At 40.0% G+C, this 15,602-nt stretch overlaps 1 protein-coding gene across 4 annotated transcripts in view; it reads left to right on the top strand.

Annotated features, from left to right (window-relative positions):
• Positions 1-14,709, top strand: part of LOC148888573 (protein jagged-1) — a 48,214-nt gene extending 33,505 nt beyond the window's left edge. For 2 of the 4 annotated variants that reach the window (XM_089014574.1, XM_089014577.1), the window contains 7 exons: positions 1,654-1,767; positions 3,794-3,949; positions 6,879-6,992; positions 8,494-8,540; positions 8,620-8,790; positions 9,697-9,847; positions 11,148-14,709. In XM_089014574.1, the coding sequence (XP_088870700.1) occupies positions 1,654-1,767; positions 3,794-3,949; positions 6,879-6,992; positions 8,494-8,540; positions 8,620-8,790; positions 9,697-9,847; positions 11,148-11,611 (1,217 nt within the window). In that variant the 3' untranslated portion in view covers positions 11,612-14,709. The remainder of the gene's footprint in view (positions 1-1,653; positions 1,768-3,793; positions 3,950-6,878; positions 6,993-8,493; positions 8,541-8,619; positions 8,791-9,696; positions 9,848-11,147) is intronic. The other 2 variants (XM_089014575.1, XM_089014576.1) reach the window with 2 other exon arrangements.
• Positions 14,710-15,602: the final 893 nt, after the last annotated feature.

The raw sequence follows: 15,602 nt of genomic DNA, 5'->3' as shown, positions 1-15,602 counted from the left end.
TTTTTTTTTATTCAGCCTTAAACCAGGTGAAATGATTTATGGGAAAAAAGTAACTTAAAAAAAGAAGAAGCCTATGAGAACATATACAGTAAAGTCTCGTTATATCGATATTGGATATATCGATAGTCCCGGTTATATCGATACTATTTCTATGCACGCACGGAGAAAATTACATGCAAACAGGGTCGGATATATCGATAGTCCCGGTTATATCGATATTTTTTCGGACTCCCTTGAATATCGATATAACGAGACTTTACTGTATCTTATATTTGGTGGGAATCAGAATCACTTTAGACCACTGGTGTCAAACACGAGGCCCCGGGGACCAGATATGGCCCACCACATCATTTGATAGGGCGCGTGGAAGCAAATCTATACAAATCTAAAACATGTCTATAATGCTTGATTAAAATTTGTACCAACATTTTAAATTCTCATATGTAGTATTGTAAGTTTTCTTGTTACCAAGACACTCGTTACCGTAACTTGAACTATAGTTGAATAAAGCATTATACTCAATTTCCTTATATGGTTTTTCATTGTCATAACAGCCCTTCAAGGGAACTGGTAATGATAAAGGATAGGACGACTCTTTTTTTTTTTATAAATAATTTATCTTATTATGTTTTCAGTATATGTTGGTGGTATCGAATGCCTCCATGAGAACTGAATATCTTAAAATAAGATGGGTATTGGTCCAATACCTTGTATCGGTACTTATTCCATTACTAATGGATCTTCTTTGCATACCCTGTATAAATTGCTGCGAATGAATACCATATACAGTCAAACTTCGGTTTTTGAACGTCTCGGTTCTCGTCCAATTCAGTTTTCAACCAAAAATTTCGGGGGTTTTGTGCCTCGGTATACAACCGAAATGCGGTTCTCTATCAAATAGAGCACACCAGAATGCGCCACTTGACTATCCTCATACGGCACTTTCTTATACGTCACATCCTTATACATTATGTCCTCATGTCGTGCCTTCGTCATTGTGACAGACGCATTAGTATTGTTGAATAAAGTTTTTTTGTTTATGAAGAAGCAGATGTGTTTGGCTGAAATCGCTGTTTGTATTGTTCAATCACAATTAAAAAAGCAGACGTGTTTGGTTGAGATCCATGCAAATCAGACTGTTATCCTCATGTAGCGTTCCATTGTGAGCAGACGTTTTAGTACAGTTCAATAAAGATTAAAAAAAGCAGTCGTGTTTGGAGAGATGCTTCCATATCTAGCATCCATTGCTAGAAGTTAGTATTGTTCAATACAGATTTTTTTTAAATACTTGTTTTCCAGACTTGGGAACGGATTAATATTTTTACAGTGATAATAATGGAAAGTGCTGTTTCGGTTTTTGAACAAATCTGTTTTCGAACTGGTTTATGGACCGAAATGTGGTCCAAAACCGAGATACTATACAGTACTATAGACATATTCATGCTCTATGCATATAAAAACATATTGAGCATGGTTTGTTATCATAGCTTCCTTTTTGACTTCCAAAACGGATGCCTGTACACCATCTAATGAACTACCCTATGAGTAAATTACAATACCACAGGATCTATTCTGGCAGTTTGTATACAACTTCCCCCGAGGGGGCCTAATAAAGGGTTTGTTCTTTGTCTACTTCCTCTTTCCTCTTGTCAGTTGAACGTGCGTGCATGTCATCGCCATGTGTGAACGGCGCCACCTGTGTGGAGGACTCCACGGGCTTCAACTGCGTCTGTGTTGAAGGCTGGACTGGGCAGACCTGCCAAAATGGTGAATAGCAACAATACATGCTATGATCCTATTACGATATATATAGTAGAAAAACCACTAGGTAGCCGGTAGACTAATAATGGGGGTTTTGGGGTTGCGATATTGTGTCAATTTCACAATCTCAACAAAATAAAACACACAATCGCCATGGCCATTTACCATTTCGCCTTCAAAATAAAACACAACAAAAAAATCAAAGTAATTGAACCTGTTGCCATATTCACCTCACGCTTTCAGCTCTTTCCTCAAACTGACGTCACTCCTAATCAACATTGACCTATTCCTGCCATCTCATGCACCCTTCAAATATACCGACAGGGGCACAGGAACCTCAATAGGTGTGCAGTCATTGCCATTTTACCACAACGTAGGAAGGTACATTGTGTTAATAACGCATTCACTGCCAGGCGTGCAAAAATGTGTCCACTCAAGTGCCAGGGTTTTTGTCATTGTCACTGGAATTCCAGGTCCCACAAGATATTGACTTTTAGGACCACATAAACATTCAATACGGTGTTAAAAACCTGAGACTCTCTTCCATCATCAGAAATAGAGTTAATTCCTAAATTAAATGGCTCTGGAGTTATATGACCTAGGAAAGAGGGTGGTTGTCCAAAATACAATGCAATACACACATGTTGTTTTTTATTCGGGAATTGAAAATATGACAGAGCGCCATTCCCGAATTTGTTCGGGTTTTGTTTTTTCATGCTTGGGTGCCGATAAAGCGCTGGCCATGGCCTCTGGCAATGTTTTTCTTTTCCACAAGGGTGCAGCATTTCCTTTTTTTCCATGTTAGCGCTTTGTTCCAACTTCAGTTGTTAAAGGGCTATATAAACCAATATGTATGTATTGCATTGTATTTTGGACAGCCGCCCTCATTTCAAGCTCACATAACTCCAGACCCATATATAATTTAGGAATTAACTCATTTTTTCTGACGAATAAAGAGAGTCTAAGGTTTCTTACTATGCATTGAAGGTTTATGTAGTCCTAAAACTCAACATTCTATGGGTCCTGGAATTCAAGTGACAATGACAATAACCCTGGCACTGGAGTGGACACATTTTTGAACATTTCTGGGAGTGAATAATTAAAAACTAAGGCACACAGTGTCCAGTATTTTCTAAAATTATCACGCTGCAAGAGTTTCTCCACAAAAAGTCATCATGTTTTATGTTTGTGGGTTTAATTAAAAAAATGCCTTTTAACCTTTAACAACAAATAACGGCGGGTTTCTATTCACATCAATCGACACGGTTATGTTAATTTTTACAACAGAAATGTGTCTGGATGCGCTTCCCTCCACTTTTCTTTCACATCTCATAAATGGCATGTCTGTGCCGTGAAGCGAGAATAAAGGTCAAGCGTGTTTTGGTGGAGTAACAAGCGAGCTGTCATAGCAGCGACTTGATGGTGTGTGTATGTGTGTGTGCATCGAAGTGAATGTACATTGTGTGTGTGTGTGTGTGTGTGTGTGTGTGTGTGTGTGTGTGTGTGTGTGTGTGTGTGTGTGTGTGTGTGTGTCGCAGACGAGGTTGGACGGTTATTGTACGTCAGAGCTGAGACTGTAAACAAGTGATGTTCCACATCCTTGATGTTCCTCGCCATTTGGGATTTTCCGGCATGTACTGTATACACAATGACATGTTTTTTTTTTTCAATTATTATGAGAAAAATGAGACACGCCCACCCACAAATAAGTCATTTCGTTTTGCTTTTGTTAGATGCTTAAAGGAGAACCGACACCATTTTTTTTTGTTTCGTAACTGACAACAGAAAACCGTTTTATAGCTTTTATTTGACATGAGAAGTCATATTTTAACACGTTCATTCTGATTGGATTGGATTAGCCTTTATTAGCCTCGCAGTGGAGAAATTCACATTTTACAGAAGCAAAGATATGGAAGAAAGGAAAGAAAGAAGTAGGAAAACAAAATACAGGAGCAGCTGTAAAGGCAGCCACTTTCGCAAACACTCACAATATTTCTTCGATCCATAGTTCATCCACGTTTTCTCTTTGCAGCGGTGAGGCAGTGCGACCGACATCCCTGCGGACCAGGTGCAACTTGTCAGGAGGCTACAGGAGGTTACCAATGCCTCTGCCCCCCTGGATGGAGCGGCAGAACGTGCCAGTTGGGTCAGTGGGTCAATCTTAAATACTTACCAGGCAAGCAGTCATGTGAGTTCTTAGTGAGGTGGTCAAATTGAGAGATTCCGCAGCCAACAAATGTTGAGATATATCGTATATATTATGTACGGTACACTTTATATGCTATACCGTTACTCTTTAACTCATTCACTGACAGACAATGTGTAAAAATGTGTCCACTCCAGTGCCAGGGTTTTTGTCATTTTCACTGAAATTGGAGGACGCACAGAATATTGAGTTTTAGGACTATGTAAACATTTAATGCAGTGTAATAGTTGTTATAGTTGTTCAAGGGCCTTCTCACGTGCATTTCAACATCATTTTTTTTTTTAACAATTTTGAAACCTTATTAACTCATTCACTGCCATTCACAATTTTATTTTAGGTGTTTCTTGCGGGGGTGCCGATAGAGCGCTGGTCAGACTGGCAATGTTTTCTCCCTTCCCCAAGTTAGCAAGTCCATGTTAGCACGTTGTTCCAGGTTCAGCTGTTGTTAAACCAATATGTATTTATTTTGGGACAGCCGCCCCCATTTCAAGATCATATAACTCCAGACCCAAATAATTTAGTAATTAACTATTTTTTTCTGATGAAAGAAGAGAGTCTAAGGTTTCTAACGCTGTATTGAATGTTTATGTAGTCCGAAAACTCAATATTCTTTGGGTCCTGGAATTCAAGTGACAATGACAAAAACCACTGGAGTGGACACATTTTTGCACATCATCTGGCAGTGAATGAGTTAAAAATCGTTTATTCGTAGCTGATAATAACAAGCTAAATTAGCACTATCCTACTCACAGCCTGTAACGCAGGATTTGAATGAAGAGGAAGGTGTTCAAATATTCCCTATTCGGGTGAGCTGTTCATTTTAATCCGCAAACATCATCGACCCTTCAGGGCTTCATTCGCGCACAATGTTGCATTCATTCACACTGACAGGCATGCTCCTCTGGGCCTTCATATATTAGATGGTTGTCAGGGACGGTGGTGGTGGATGGGTGGGGGGTAGTACTGTGTACAATCAGGCCGCACATACACATATGCTGTGGACACCAGCTCCTTGGGGATTGCAACATAAAAAAAAGATACATTTTTCACCCTGATGGACTCTCCTACTCAAAAGTGTTAAAGTGATACATTACTTTGACACTTGACAATCCCCGTAGCTACACACAATGTAATACACACACATTGGCACCTCTTTCCAAGTCAAATGAAAAATGACCGGAGCTTGTACTGTTGGTGGACCTGTGCCAGTTTTTTTTCTACCAAGAGAAAAACTGGTAGGAAGCTTCCCACTGAGGAAGTATATTGTACTCACTCTCAAAGGGATGTGTGTGTTGTTGTTTTTTTTTTTACATAAATCACATACTTATCACATGTTGCACCACTCATAAATTACAAGCTTAACAATGAATTTCAATATGTTGCAGAATTATAACAAGCCCAGACACATATGGTATATTCCGGTGTATAAGGCGCACCCAAAAAAAAAGTTGACCCTGTGCCTTATACGCAGGTGCGCCTTATATGTGAAATAAAGTACAGTGATACCTCGGTTTACGAACCCCTTGGCTTATGAACTTTTCGGTTTATGAACATTAAATTTATGAAAATTTTACCTTTGCATACGAACTATTTTTCGGGATACACACGCAGTTGCCACAATGAGTGATGTGTCGTTCGCGAACGAGCCCGTTCTCCTAACCAGAAAATGGCAGCCGGCTTGTTTTGGTCCTCTACTCCCCGCCCCCAGTCGTCGGTTAGAGCGACGTGATTGGTCAAGAACGCGGCAGTGAAGGGAGGTGGTTTAAACATTAAAGAGACAGGCAGACGACAGTGAGAGAGTTTCAACTTTCATAATTCAAAGGCAGAGTGTAGAGTGCAAGGTTAAAATATCCCATCAATCAAGCTCCACAAACAACCCGCACAAGCCATCTGTACACTTGATGCAAAAAGCTATCAACCCAGCTAAACAGAACACAATTGATGAGGAACTAGATAAAATTATCACAGAGAAAGCACCTACAAGGGATCATTCCTCAAGATGGTGAAAGAAGGTTAGGTTCCTCATCAAGTGTTTAATGCTGAGGAAACCGGCCATAGTAATACCATAGCACATTTATTATACATAAAATAAATACCTTATTTTATTTTGTATAGTTTTAAGGTTTAGAAAATTAGACCGTAGCACATTTATCATACATGAAATAAGGTATATCTTGTGTAGTTTTAAGGCTTAGAAAGTAGAAAATTATGTTTTATGGGGACCTGGGAACGGATTATTCTCATTTTAATGGTTTCCTATGGGAAATTGTTTTTTGGGATACACACTTTTCACCGGACACTCTCTGTCTGGGAACCAATTAAGTTCGTAAGCCAAAGTATCACTGTATTTCATTCTATAGTGGCAAACTGACAGCTTTTCACATTGCGCATGTTTCTCTTGGGATTTGGTATGCATAACTGTGATGCTGCCCATGTGTGTCTATATTTGGCACTGGTTTTTAAACTCCATAACAGGAAGTAGTGCCTTTTCCAAAGTGGTTTGGATGGAAATTAGTTACATCAGAAATCTCGCGTTTTGGCGTATAATACAGAGGTGAAGGTTTTATGATACAAATAAAGCACGTGTGGTTTATTTGCTAGATTTTCTATTCTGCTCATATTTTCAATGTAATGCTCAATTCTGTTATTCTGTCTGTACCATTTTCAATCAAACGTGTGTCGATCCCTTTGATCACTGTGCCTTCTTTATCATGTCACATCTGTCTTGTGTGAGCTTGGCAAACTGGGAAACTGCATTCATCACACCCACCCCCACCCACCGGGCCCCCGCCCAACCACCATCTGCCATCGCAACAGCACAGCACCGCGCCGCCAATTGTGCCAAGAATTGTTTGAAAACTATTCAATCTGGGTTTCTTAATCCATTTTGTGTCATCTTGTCTTCCTTTAGATGCTGATGAGTGTGACATGAAAATATGCGTCCATGCCCGCTCTTGCCGCAACCTGATTGGTGGATACCTGTGTGATTGTCTTCCAGGATGGGCGGGGTCCAAATGTGACATCAGTGAGTGGATTGGATTGGATTAGCCTTTATTACTCTCGCAACGGAGACATTTACATTTCACAGCAGCAAAGAGATGAAAGGAAATGAAGAAGTAGAAAAAACAAATTCAGAAACTGCTGTAAAGGCAGCCACTTGAACGGCGCCATCTTGAAGTAAAAACAACTACAATAACAAAAACTAAATAACAAACACAAAAGACAAAGAAAGTCATTCAATCTTAAGCACTTTCTGCACCCTCTTTTTTGAATGAAGCAGTTCTAGTTGAAAGAGGAGAGGATCAAAGCGTCCTTTTCACCAGTGGATCAGAGACACCATTGTGAAAAGTGCACGTCTACTACAAGCCAAATGCTGAAAGCAAACAGGAAGCTGTAGCATCCATTAACGAAAAGAGATGATCTCACATCTCCTGTCCCAAAGTAAATCCGCTTCAATTCCAAGCTGCGACAGTTCCACGAATGCATGGGCGCGCTCCGCTGACGCTCCTGCCATATTCGTGCTGCCGAAAAGGCTGATCGCTGCCTCTTCATCCCCTATCTTGGACTTTTGTCCAAGATGTGTAACATTTATCAACTTCAAAGCAACTTGATGACCCTTTTTTTCATGTCGTTTTAAAGGACAACCGACAATTTTTTTTTTGTTTCCTAACTGAAATCAGAAAAACGTTTTATAGCATCTAAAATACCCAAAACACGCAGGCTGATATTTTTAGTCAAATGTAAAACACCAATAAAAATGACTTAAAGTGTCCCAAAACTGCCACAAAATGAACTCAGAACTGGGTAGATTGTTCGTGACATCACGCCAGGATACTCCTTCACAAACTGCCTTGCTCCAGAATCAAAACAATGGCTTCAGAGAGTTTAGATTTGGAGAAGATGCTTTCGTGTGACTCATCCAGTTATGAATATGATTCAAATAGTTCTGAAGAGGAAAGCATAAATGTTTGCAATCGATTAAAGAAGTCCTTCCATATCAATTCGAGCCGTCTGAACTCCAATATAGCGTCCCAGAAAATGCAAAGATGGCGCACAAGCTATGTTGGAAATGGGCTGATTTGTCTTCTGGGAATTTGTGCAAAGTTACACCTTCTTTATGCGTGTTACCGCAATTGGCTGCGACACACAATGATTCACCATCACGTTATTTATGTAGTTTTCCTTCTAATTTCGCGATTAGCAGGGTGTTTTTAGACAAAAAAAAAGTACCCAAAATGCATTGTGTGTCGCTTTCTCGGTCAGGGGCGTTCCCTCCGTGACGTCACTTAGGGCATTGTCATCAACTCGAAAACGACATGAATATTCAGTGAGAGTCTTAAAACGTAAAATATAGCTATATGCGGTGGAATCTTTGTAAAATGCGCTTTGTAGAAGTCATTAGAAGTGATTTTAAAATTATGGACGCAACTTGCCCGGAGGTGTCGGTTGTCTTTTACAGGTACATTTTGTTGTAAATCATTATGCATATTTTAGATAGCTTTTTTTAATTTTATTTTTTGCATTAGGGAACAACAGCTGCCAGGGCTCGTGTCTCAATGGAGGACATTGTGAGGTAAGTCTGAATATTTTTCACATAAATGTCCACAAACTGCACACAAAAGGGACTTTGAACTGCTTCATAATTGGAACAGACGTCGGGATCCAGTTGTTTGTGCCCACCTGACTTCTCGGGAAAAAACTGTCAAATTCGCCTCAACCCTTGTGATAGCGCCCCCTGTCAGCATGGAGGGCAATGCACAGAGAAGGATGAACGTACCATCGCCTGTGACTGCCCTTTGGGGTATTCTGGAATCTTCTGTGAGGTGAGTAAAGCAGTGTGTTAAATAGACTCTGATGCTCAAAGAAATTGCAAGATATGATGTTTTTCTTGTGTGGCCTGGTAGCATCATTTATCTATCTATCTATCTATCTATCTATCTATCTATCTATCTATCTATCTATCTATCTATCTATCTATCTATCTATCTATCTATCTATCTATCTATCTATCTATCTATCTATCTATCTATCTATCTATCTAGCCACACCATTCTGGAATATTTAGTAAAGGCAAATAACATCTAATCGTAATAATACAAATAATATGTATCTTTGTATTGGCACTACACTGTAAATATGCATTGTTTTAACTTAAAAATAAAAAATAACATTCTTGTCTCCAACATTAAAGAGGATAAGCAGAATAAAATAGATGTATAAATAATAACTAATAATAATATAAATACATCATAATAGATGGATGAATGAATAAATACAACTTTATTATTTTAATCTCAGAAATGCACTTTATTACATAAAATATCATCATCAACCCTATCTATTTTTTTAGGTAGATGCAGACCCACTTTTTAAATGACAATATAATAATGTATGTATTCTCTTATAACTTTACAACGTTATTCCTTTGTAAAATTGCTAGCATAGACTTCAAAATATGTCTAAAATAAAATATAGACCTTTTTTCTTTCTATACAACTACGTATGACTGAATCATGTCCAAATTAAAGACATAAGCAAGCCCAGACATTATTCTTAAACAATTTCTTAATAGCATTTCTTTTCAGTGTAATGTGTAATGTAATTGTAATGTAAATGTATAAAAATTTAAAAATAATGTAAAAAATGTAATGTAATGTAATTAGCTGTAAAATAGCTACTATAAATGTTCTTTTTTTTTCATTGTGAACACCCTCCATTTTTTCTTTCAGATTGTGCTGGATGTGTGCAACCCCAATCCTTGCTCGCAGGGGATGCCCTGTCACAATATCGATGGCAACTACATGTGTGCCTGTCCTGAGGGTTACCATGGTAACGAGTGCCTCACCCGAAAGAGCCCCTGCTTTGGACCTCACTGTTCAGGTACGACGGACGGACGGAGGGAGGAAGGAAGGGAGGGAGGGAGGGATATTTAGCTAGCCCGATAGGTAGCTGGGTATTTAGCTAGCTCGATAGATAGCTGGGTACTTAGCTAGCCCGATATGTAGCTGGATATTTAGCTAGCTTGATAGGTAGCTGGGTATTGAGCTAGCCCGATAGGTAGTTGGGTATTGGGCTAGCCCGATAGGTAGCTGGGTATTGAGTTAGCCCGATAGGTAGCTGGGTATTGAGTTAGCCCGATAGGTAGCTGGGTATTTGGTTAGCCCGATAGGTAGCTGGGTATTGAGCTAGCCCGATAGGTAGCTGGGTATTTGGCTAGCCCGATAGGTAGCTGTGTATTGAGCTAGCCCGATAGGTAACTGGGTATTTGGCTAGCCCGATAGATAGCTGGATGTTTAGCTAGCTTGATAGGTAGCTGTGTATTTAGCTAGCCCGATAGGTAGCTGGGTATTTGGCTAGCCCGATAGATAGCTGGGTATTTGGCTAGCTTGATAGGTAGCTGGGTATTGAGCGAGCCCGATAGGTAGCTGGGTATTGAGCTAGCCCGATAGGTAGCTGGGTATTGAGCTAGCCCGATAGGTAGCTGGGTATTGAGCTAGCCCGATAGGTAGCTGTGTATTTGGCTAGCCCGATAGGTAGCTGTGTATTGAGCTAGCCCGATAGGTAACTGGGTATTTGGCTAGCCCGATAGGTAGCTGGATATTTAGCTAGCTTGATAGGTAGCTGGGTATTTGGCTAGCCCGATAGATAGCTGGGTATTTGGCGAGCCCGATAGATAGCTGGGTATTTGGCTAGCTTGATAGGTAGCTGGGTATTGAGCTAGCCCGCTAGGTAGCTGGGTATTGAGCTAGCCCGCTAGGTAGCTGGGTATTTGGTTAGCCCGATAGGTAGCTGGGTATTTAGCTAGCCCGATAGGTAGCTGGATATTTAGCTAGCTTGATAGGTAGCTGTGTATTTAGCTAGCCCGATAGGTAGCTGGGTATTTGGCTAGCCCGATAGATAGCTGGGTATTTGGCTAGCTTGATAGGTAGCTGGGTATTTGGTTAGCCCGATAGGTAGCTGGGTATTTGGTTAGCCCGATAGGTAGCTGGATATTTAGCTAGCTTGGTAGGTAGCTAGCTCGATATTTAGCTGGATAGCTCGCTAGCTGGATAGCTAGCTAGCTGGAAAGATAGATGCATAGCTAGCTTGGTGGCTGGATAGCTGGATGGCTAGATGTTTGTGATGGAGTTTTTGCCATGATTCATTTTTCATGTATTTTGCCCCCTCGCCCACCTCCAAGGTGCCATGTCAGACACAAAAGGGGGCATCAGCTTCTACATGGTCCTGCTGGGCATTCTAGCACTGGTGATGATATGCGGCTGCACCGCGTGCGCCTTGGTCCTCTCCCACCTGCAGCGCAAGCGGAAAAAGCAGCATGCCGTCCCTCCAGAAGAGAGCACCATCAACAACCAGAGGGAGTACGTCAACCTCATCCGAAACCTAGACCACCTCGTGCCCCCTCCCCTTCCGCCTCCTGCCATCCCGCTGGTTCAGACGCCGCCCAGCACGGCGGCCACCGCCGCTGCCGTTAGCCCGCATTGCTATGAGGAAATTGAGCTGACTTTCCCTCCCACGCCGGCCCCTTCGCACTCGTCATCCCCTGGGTTGAAACAGATCCCCGCTCCAAAATTGGACATTTCCAACCAGGAGCGGGAGAAGCTAAACCGTATCCACTACACAGAAAGCCACGAGCTACAAGTGTGACCCTTGACATTTAAGGCTTAATTTTTTTTTTTGTCTGCTTACTTTGCACTCTCTCGCTCACAGGGTCCACGTGTCTTGTTTGGCCTATCGTGTTGTTGAGATTCTGTCAATGATGTCATGAGCTTGGACACTTAAAGGACAACCGACACCTCCGGACAAGTTGTGTCCATTATTTGTAAAATCGCTTCAAATGACTTCTACTGAGCGCATTTTACAAAGATTCCACCGCATGTAGCTATATTTTACGTTTTAAGACTTGTGTTGAATATTCAGGAAGTCTTGTTTTCGAGTTGATAACAATGCCTGATGTGACGTCACGTCAGGAACGCCCCTGACAGAGAAAGTGACACACAATGCATTTTGGGTACTTTGTTTGGTCTGAAAACATCGTGTTGATGGTGACATTAGAAGGAAAACACATAAATAACACGATCAGCCCAAATCAGCCCATTTCCAACGGAGCTTGGGCGCCATCTTGTGTATTTTCTGGGACGCTACATTGGAGCCTGACGGCTCGAATTGATACGCGAGGACTTCTTTAATCGATTGCAAACATTTATGCTTTCCTCTTTAGAACTATTTGAATCATATTCATTACTGGTTGAGTAACAAGAAAGCATCTCCTCCGAGTCTGAACTCTCTGATGCCATTATTTTGATTCTGGAGCAAGGCAAGACGTCCTGGCGTGACGTCACGAACTGGGGGCGGGACTTTATGAAAATCCCCAATTCGCAGCTCATTTTTTTTTGCAGTTTTAGCCCACTTTAAGTCATTTTTATTGGTGTTTTGCATTTGACTAAAAATATTATATATTTTAGATGCTATAAAACGTTTCTCTGATGTCAATTAGGAAACAAAAAAATGGTGTTGGTTGTCCTTTAAGACTACAATTCCGCCTAATGTTCCAAGAACTTTTCAGACTCTGTACTTGTAGTCCCGGTACTATGACAGATCTGGTTTGAAGGAAAAGACTCATGACTGTCGATGGAGATGGTGTTATGTGTGTGGTGTGTTGCATTGGTCATGATGAGGAAACGATGAGAACAGTGGGTTCTTTTTGCCATCATAAATATTGAACAGATAGCCGATAGCCCTCAATGAAAATCACTTTTCCCACACCCTATACCACATGATCATCTGTGACTCGGACCTTTGCTGACTTTTAGTTGGAAGAGAAAAAAATGTGTTTTTTCCTAATGATAAATGTGTGCTACTTAGTCAGTACAGTGATACCTCGGTTTACGAACCCCTTGGCTTACGAACTTTTCGGTTTACAAACATTAAATTTATGAACATTTTACCTTGGCATACAAACTATTTTTCGGGATACACACGCAGTTGCCACAATGAGTGATGTGTCTGACTTTTTTTTTGGTCCTCTATTCCCTGCCCCCAGTCTTAAAGCCGCACGTTATTGGTCAAGAACGCAGCAGTGAGCGGAGTTGGTTTAAACATTAAAGAGACAGACAGACGACTAAGAAAGAGTGAGCAAATGGATAGACAACAGTGACATTTGGACTTCTTTGATAGTTCAAAGGCAGAGTGTAGACTGCAAGGTTAAAATTGCCATCAATCATGCTCCACAAATAACCCGCTCAAGCCACCCGTACACTTGATGCAAAAAGCTATCGACCCAGCTAAACAGAACACTATTGATGAGGAACTAGGTAAAATTATCGCAGAGAAAGCCCCTAGAAGGGATCATTCCTCAAGATGGTGAAAGAAGAAGGCTATGTTCCTCATCAAGTGTTTAATGCTGATGAAACCGGCCACTCCATTCCATCAAGGCAAATCCAATCCAATCCAAGCCATCAACAACCATCACAAAGGTAAATAAAACGACTTTATTGTACAGTACAGTTTATTTCTTTAATTATAATACCATAGCACATTTATTATACATAAAATAAGGTATATTGTGTGTAGTTTTAAGGCTTAAAAAAATTAACAAATAGAAATTTATGTTTTATGGGGACCTGGGAACGGATTATTCTCATTTTGATGGTTTCCTGTGGGAAATTATTTTTTGGGATACACACTTTTCACCTTACACACTCTGTCTGAGAGCCAATTAAATTTGTAAGCCAAGATATCACTGTATATGAACAGCTGTTGACAAAGGAACTATGGAGTCAGTTGTTCAATACTGCTGCGCCTTTTTTATGAGCAAACCCTCTGAATTCAAACCCCCAACGGTCCTCAAATCCTTGCAGTCAAATTTCCTTTTGTGGCCATAGTGACCTCCGAGTGCCTGAAACAGTCTCAGTAATAAAAAAAATTAGGCCAAAAATCTGACAATGTCATTGATGACCGAATGAATGGATCATTATTTAAAGTCCAACGGGATGAATGTGAGATTATTTAATGCAGCCAGTATACACATTTCTTTATTTTCCAATGAATTTTTGAGGGGGTTTGTGTGAGAAAGACAATACAATGTATGAAATATGTCAAGACACAATCCTTTTTGAGGCTTTAAAGCCTCATGATTTTTTTAAACCATACACTGTTGCCTCTTTTTTCTATGATTATACCCTTTTTTCACTTTGCCTGTAAAATAGTTTGTACATAATTTTATTGTAAATATTGATGCCACCCCTTTTTTTTTTTGTACCGTGGATCAGTCTGAGAGTATCACTCTTGTTGTTTCACTATCGTTCTGTAATAAAAGTGCATTTAACCGTTTGAGATTGTTAAAAACTGAAGTCGTAAAATTTCTTGAGAATTACACTGAGTCTTTTTTTTGGTTTGGTTTGTAACCACTCGGAAAAAAGAAAACAGAAAGGGATGTCACAGTCTGAATGTGAGGATTTTGTGTCATTGTCGAATGTAACGTATATTCTCATAATAATGTCTAAGTCAAATCTACCTCGTTGAATTTATGAAATTGGAAAGTTCCTGAAATGACGTCGGTTGACTCAACTCTATGTATGTCCATATAGTGTTAATGGCCGCCGGAATTCAACACACTCCTTTGCCAAGTCGCGTCATTGAATGAGAAAACAGATAAACAAATCAATTTTACCTTTATTAAGTGTATCCTATTTATTCTTGTCATCAAAAAATAAATATACACATACTGTCTTTTGAAATGTTTTTATTACAGTACTTTCTCCTGAAAGAAATGTATTCTTTGCACTAAATAATGAATGCAAGATTTTGTAATGAATGAGATCTAAAACAACTGTATTGCAATGTTTTACTCTTAAAGGACAACCGAGTCCAGATGCCTCAAAATGAGACGGAAGGACTTCTTTAATCGATTGCAAACATTTATGATTCCCTATTCAGAACTATTTGAATATATTAATAACTGAATGTTTTACAAGAAATCATCTTCTCCGAATCTGAAGCCATTGTTTTCATTCTCGAGCAAGGCAAGACGTCGTGGCGTGATGTCACGAACAAGGGGGCGGGACCTCCTGAAACTGAAACTTTCTGAGGTCATTCTAGTATTTTTGGGACACTTCAAGTCATTTTTATTGGTGTTTTGCATTTGACTAAAAATATCAACCTGCGTGTTTTGGGTATTTTAGATGGTATGAAACGTTTTTCTGATGTCAGTTAGGAAACAAAAAAATGGTGTCGGCTGTCCTTTAAGGCTTTGAGACACTGTTGGGTACACCAAGAAGCATATCGTTTTCTTTTGTTCTATATATATTTTTTTCCAGACATTCGTAAAATTTGATTTTTTTTTCACATGGAATAATCATCTGCCCTTTGTTTTTCACTTGCAAATTCGGTTTTCCTAATTGTGGTCAATGTGGTGTCTTGAACAACGAAGCAGACGCAATCGATGGCTTCTCATATAAACAACACGGGAAGTGTGCCAAACATTTTCACGCATGCGCAGTAGATATCAAATGCCAGGTACGGGAAGCCCGTGTATCCACATAACCCAAACAACATTTTTCGTGGCCAATATACGTACCACACTAGTAATAGTAAAATACCAAAGTTAACTAATATTATTAAATATACTTCAAGTCAT

This window comes from Hippocampus bargibanti, linkage group LG14 (genome assembly GCF_051943395.1).
Source record: "Hippocampus bargibanti isolate YZ-2025 linkage group LG14, ASM5194339v1, whole genome shotgun sequence".
Taxonomy (NCBI): domain Eukaryota; kingdom Metazoa; phylum Chordata; class Actinopteri; order Syngnathiformes; family Syngnathidae; genus Hippocampus; species Hippocampus bargibanti.
Note: the sequence above shows the minus strand (reverse complement) of the source record. Positions and strands in the feature narration are given on the sequence as shown.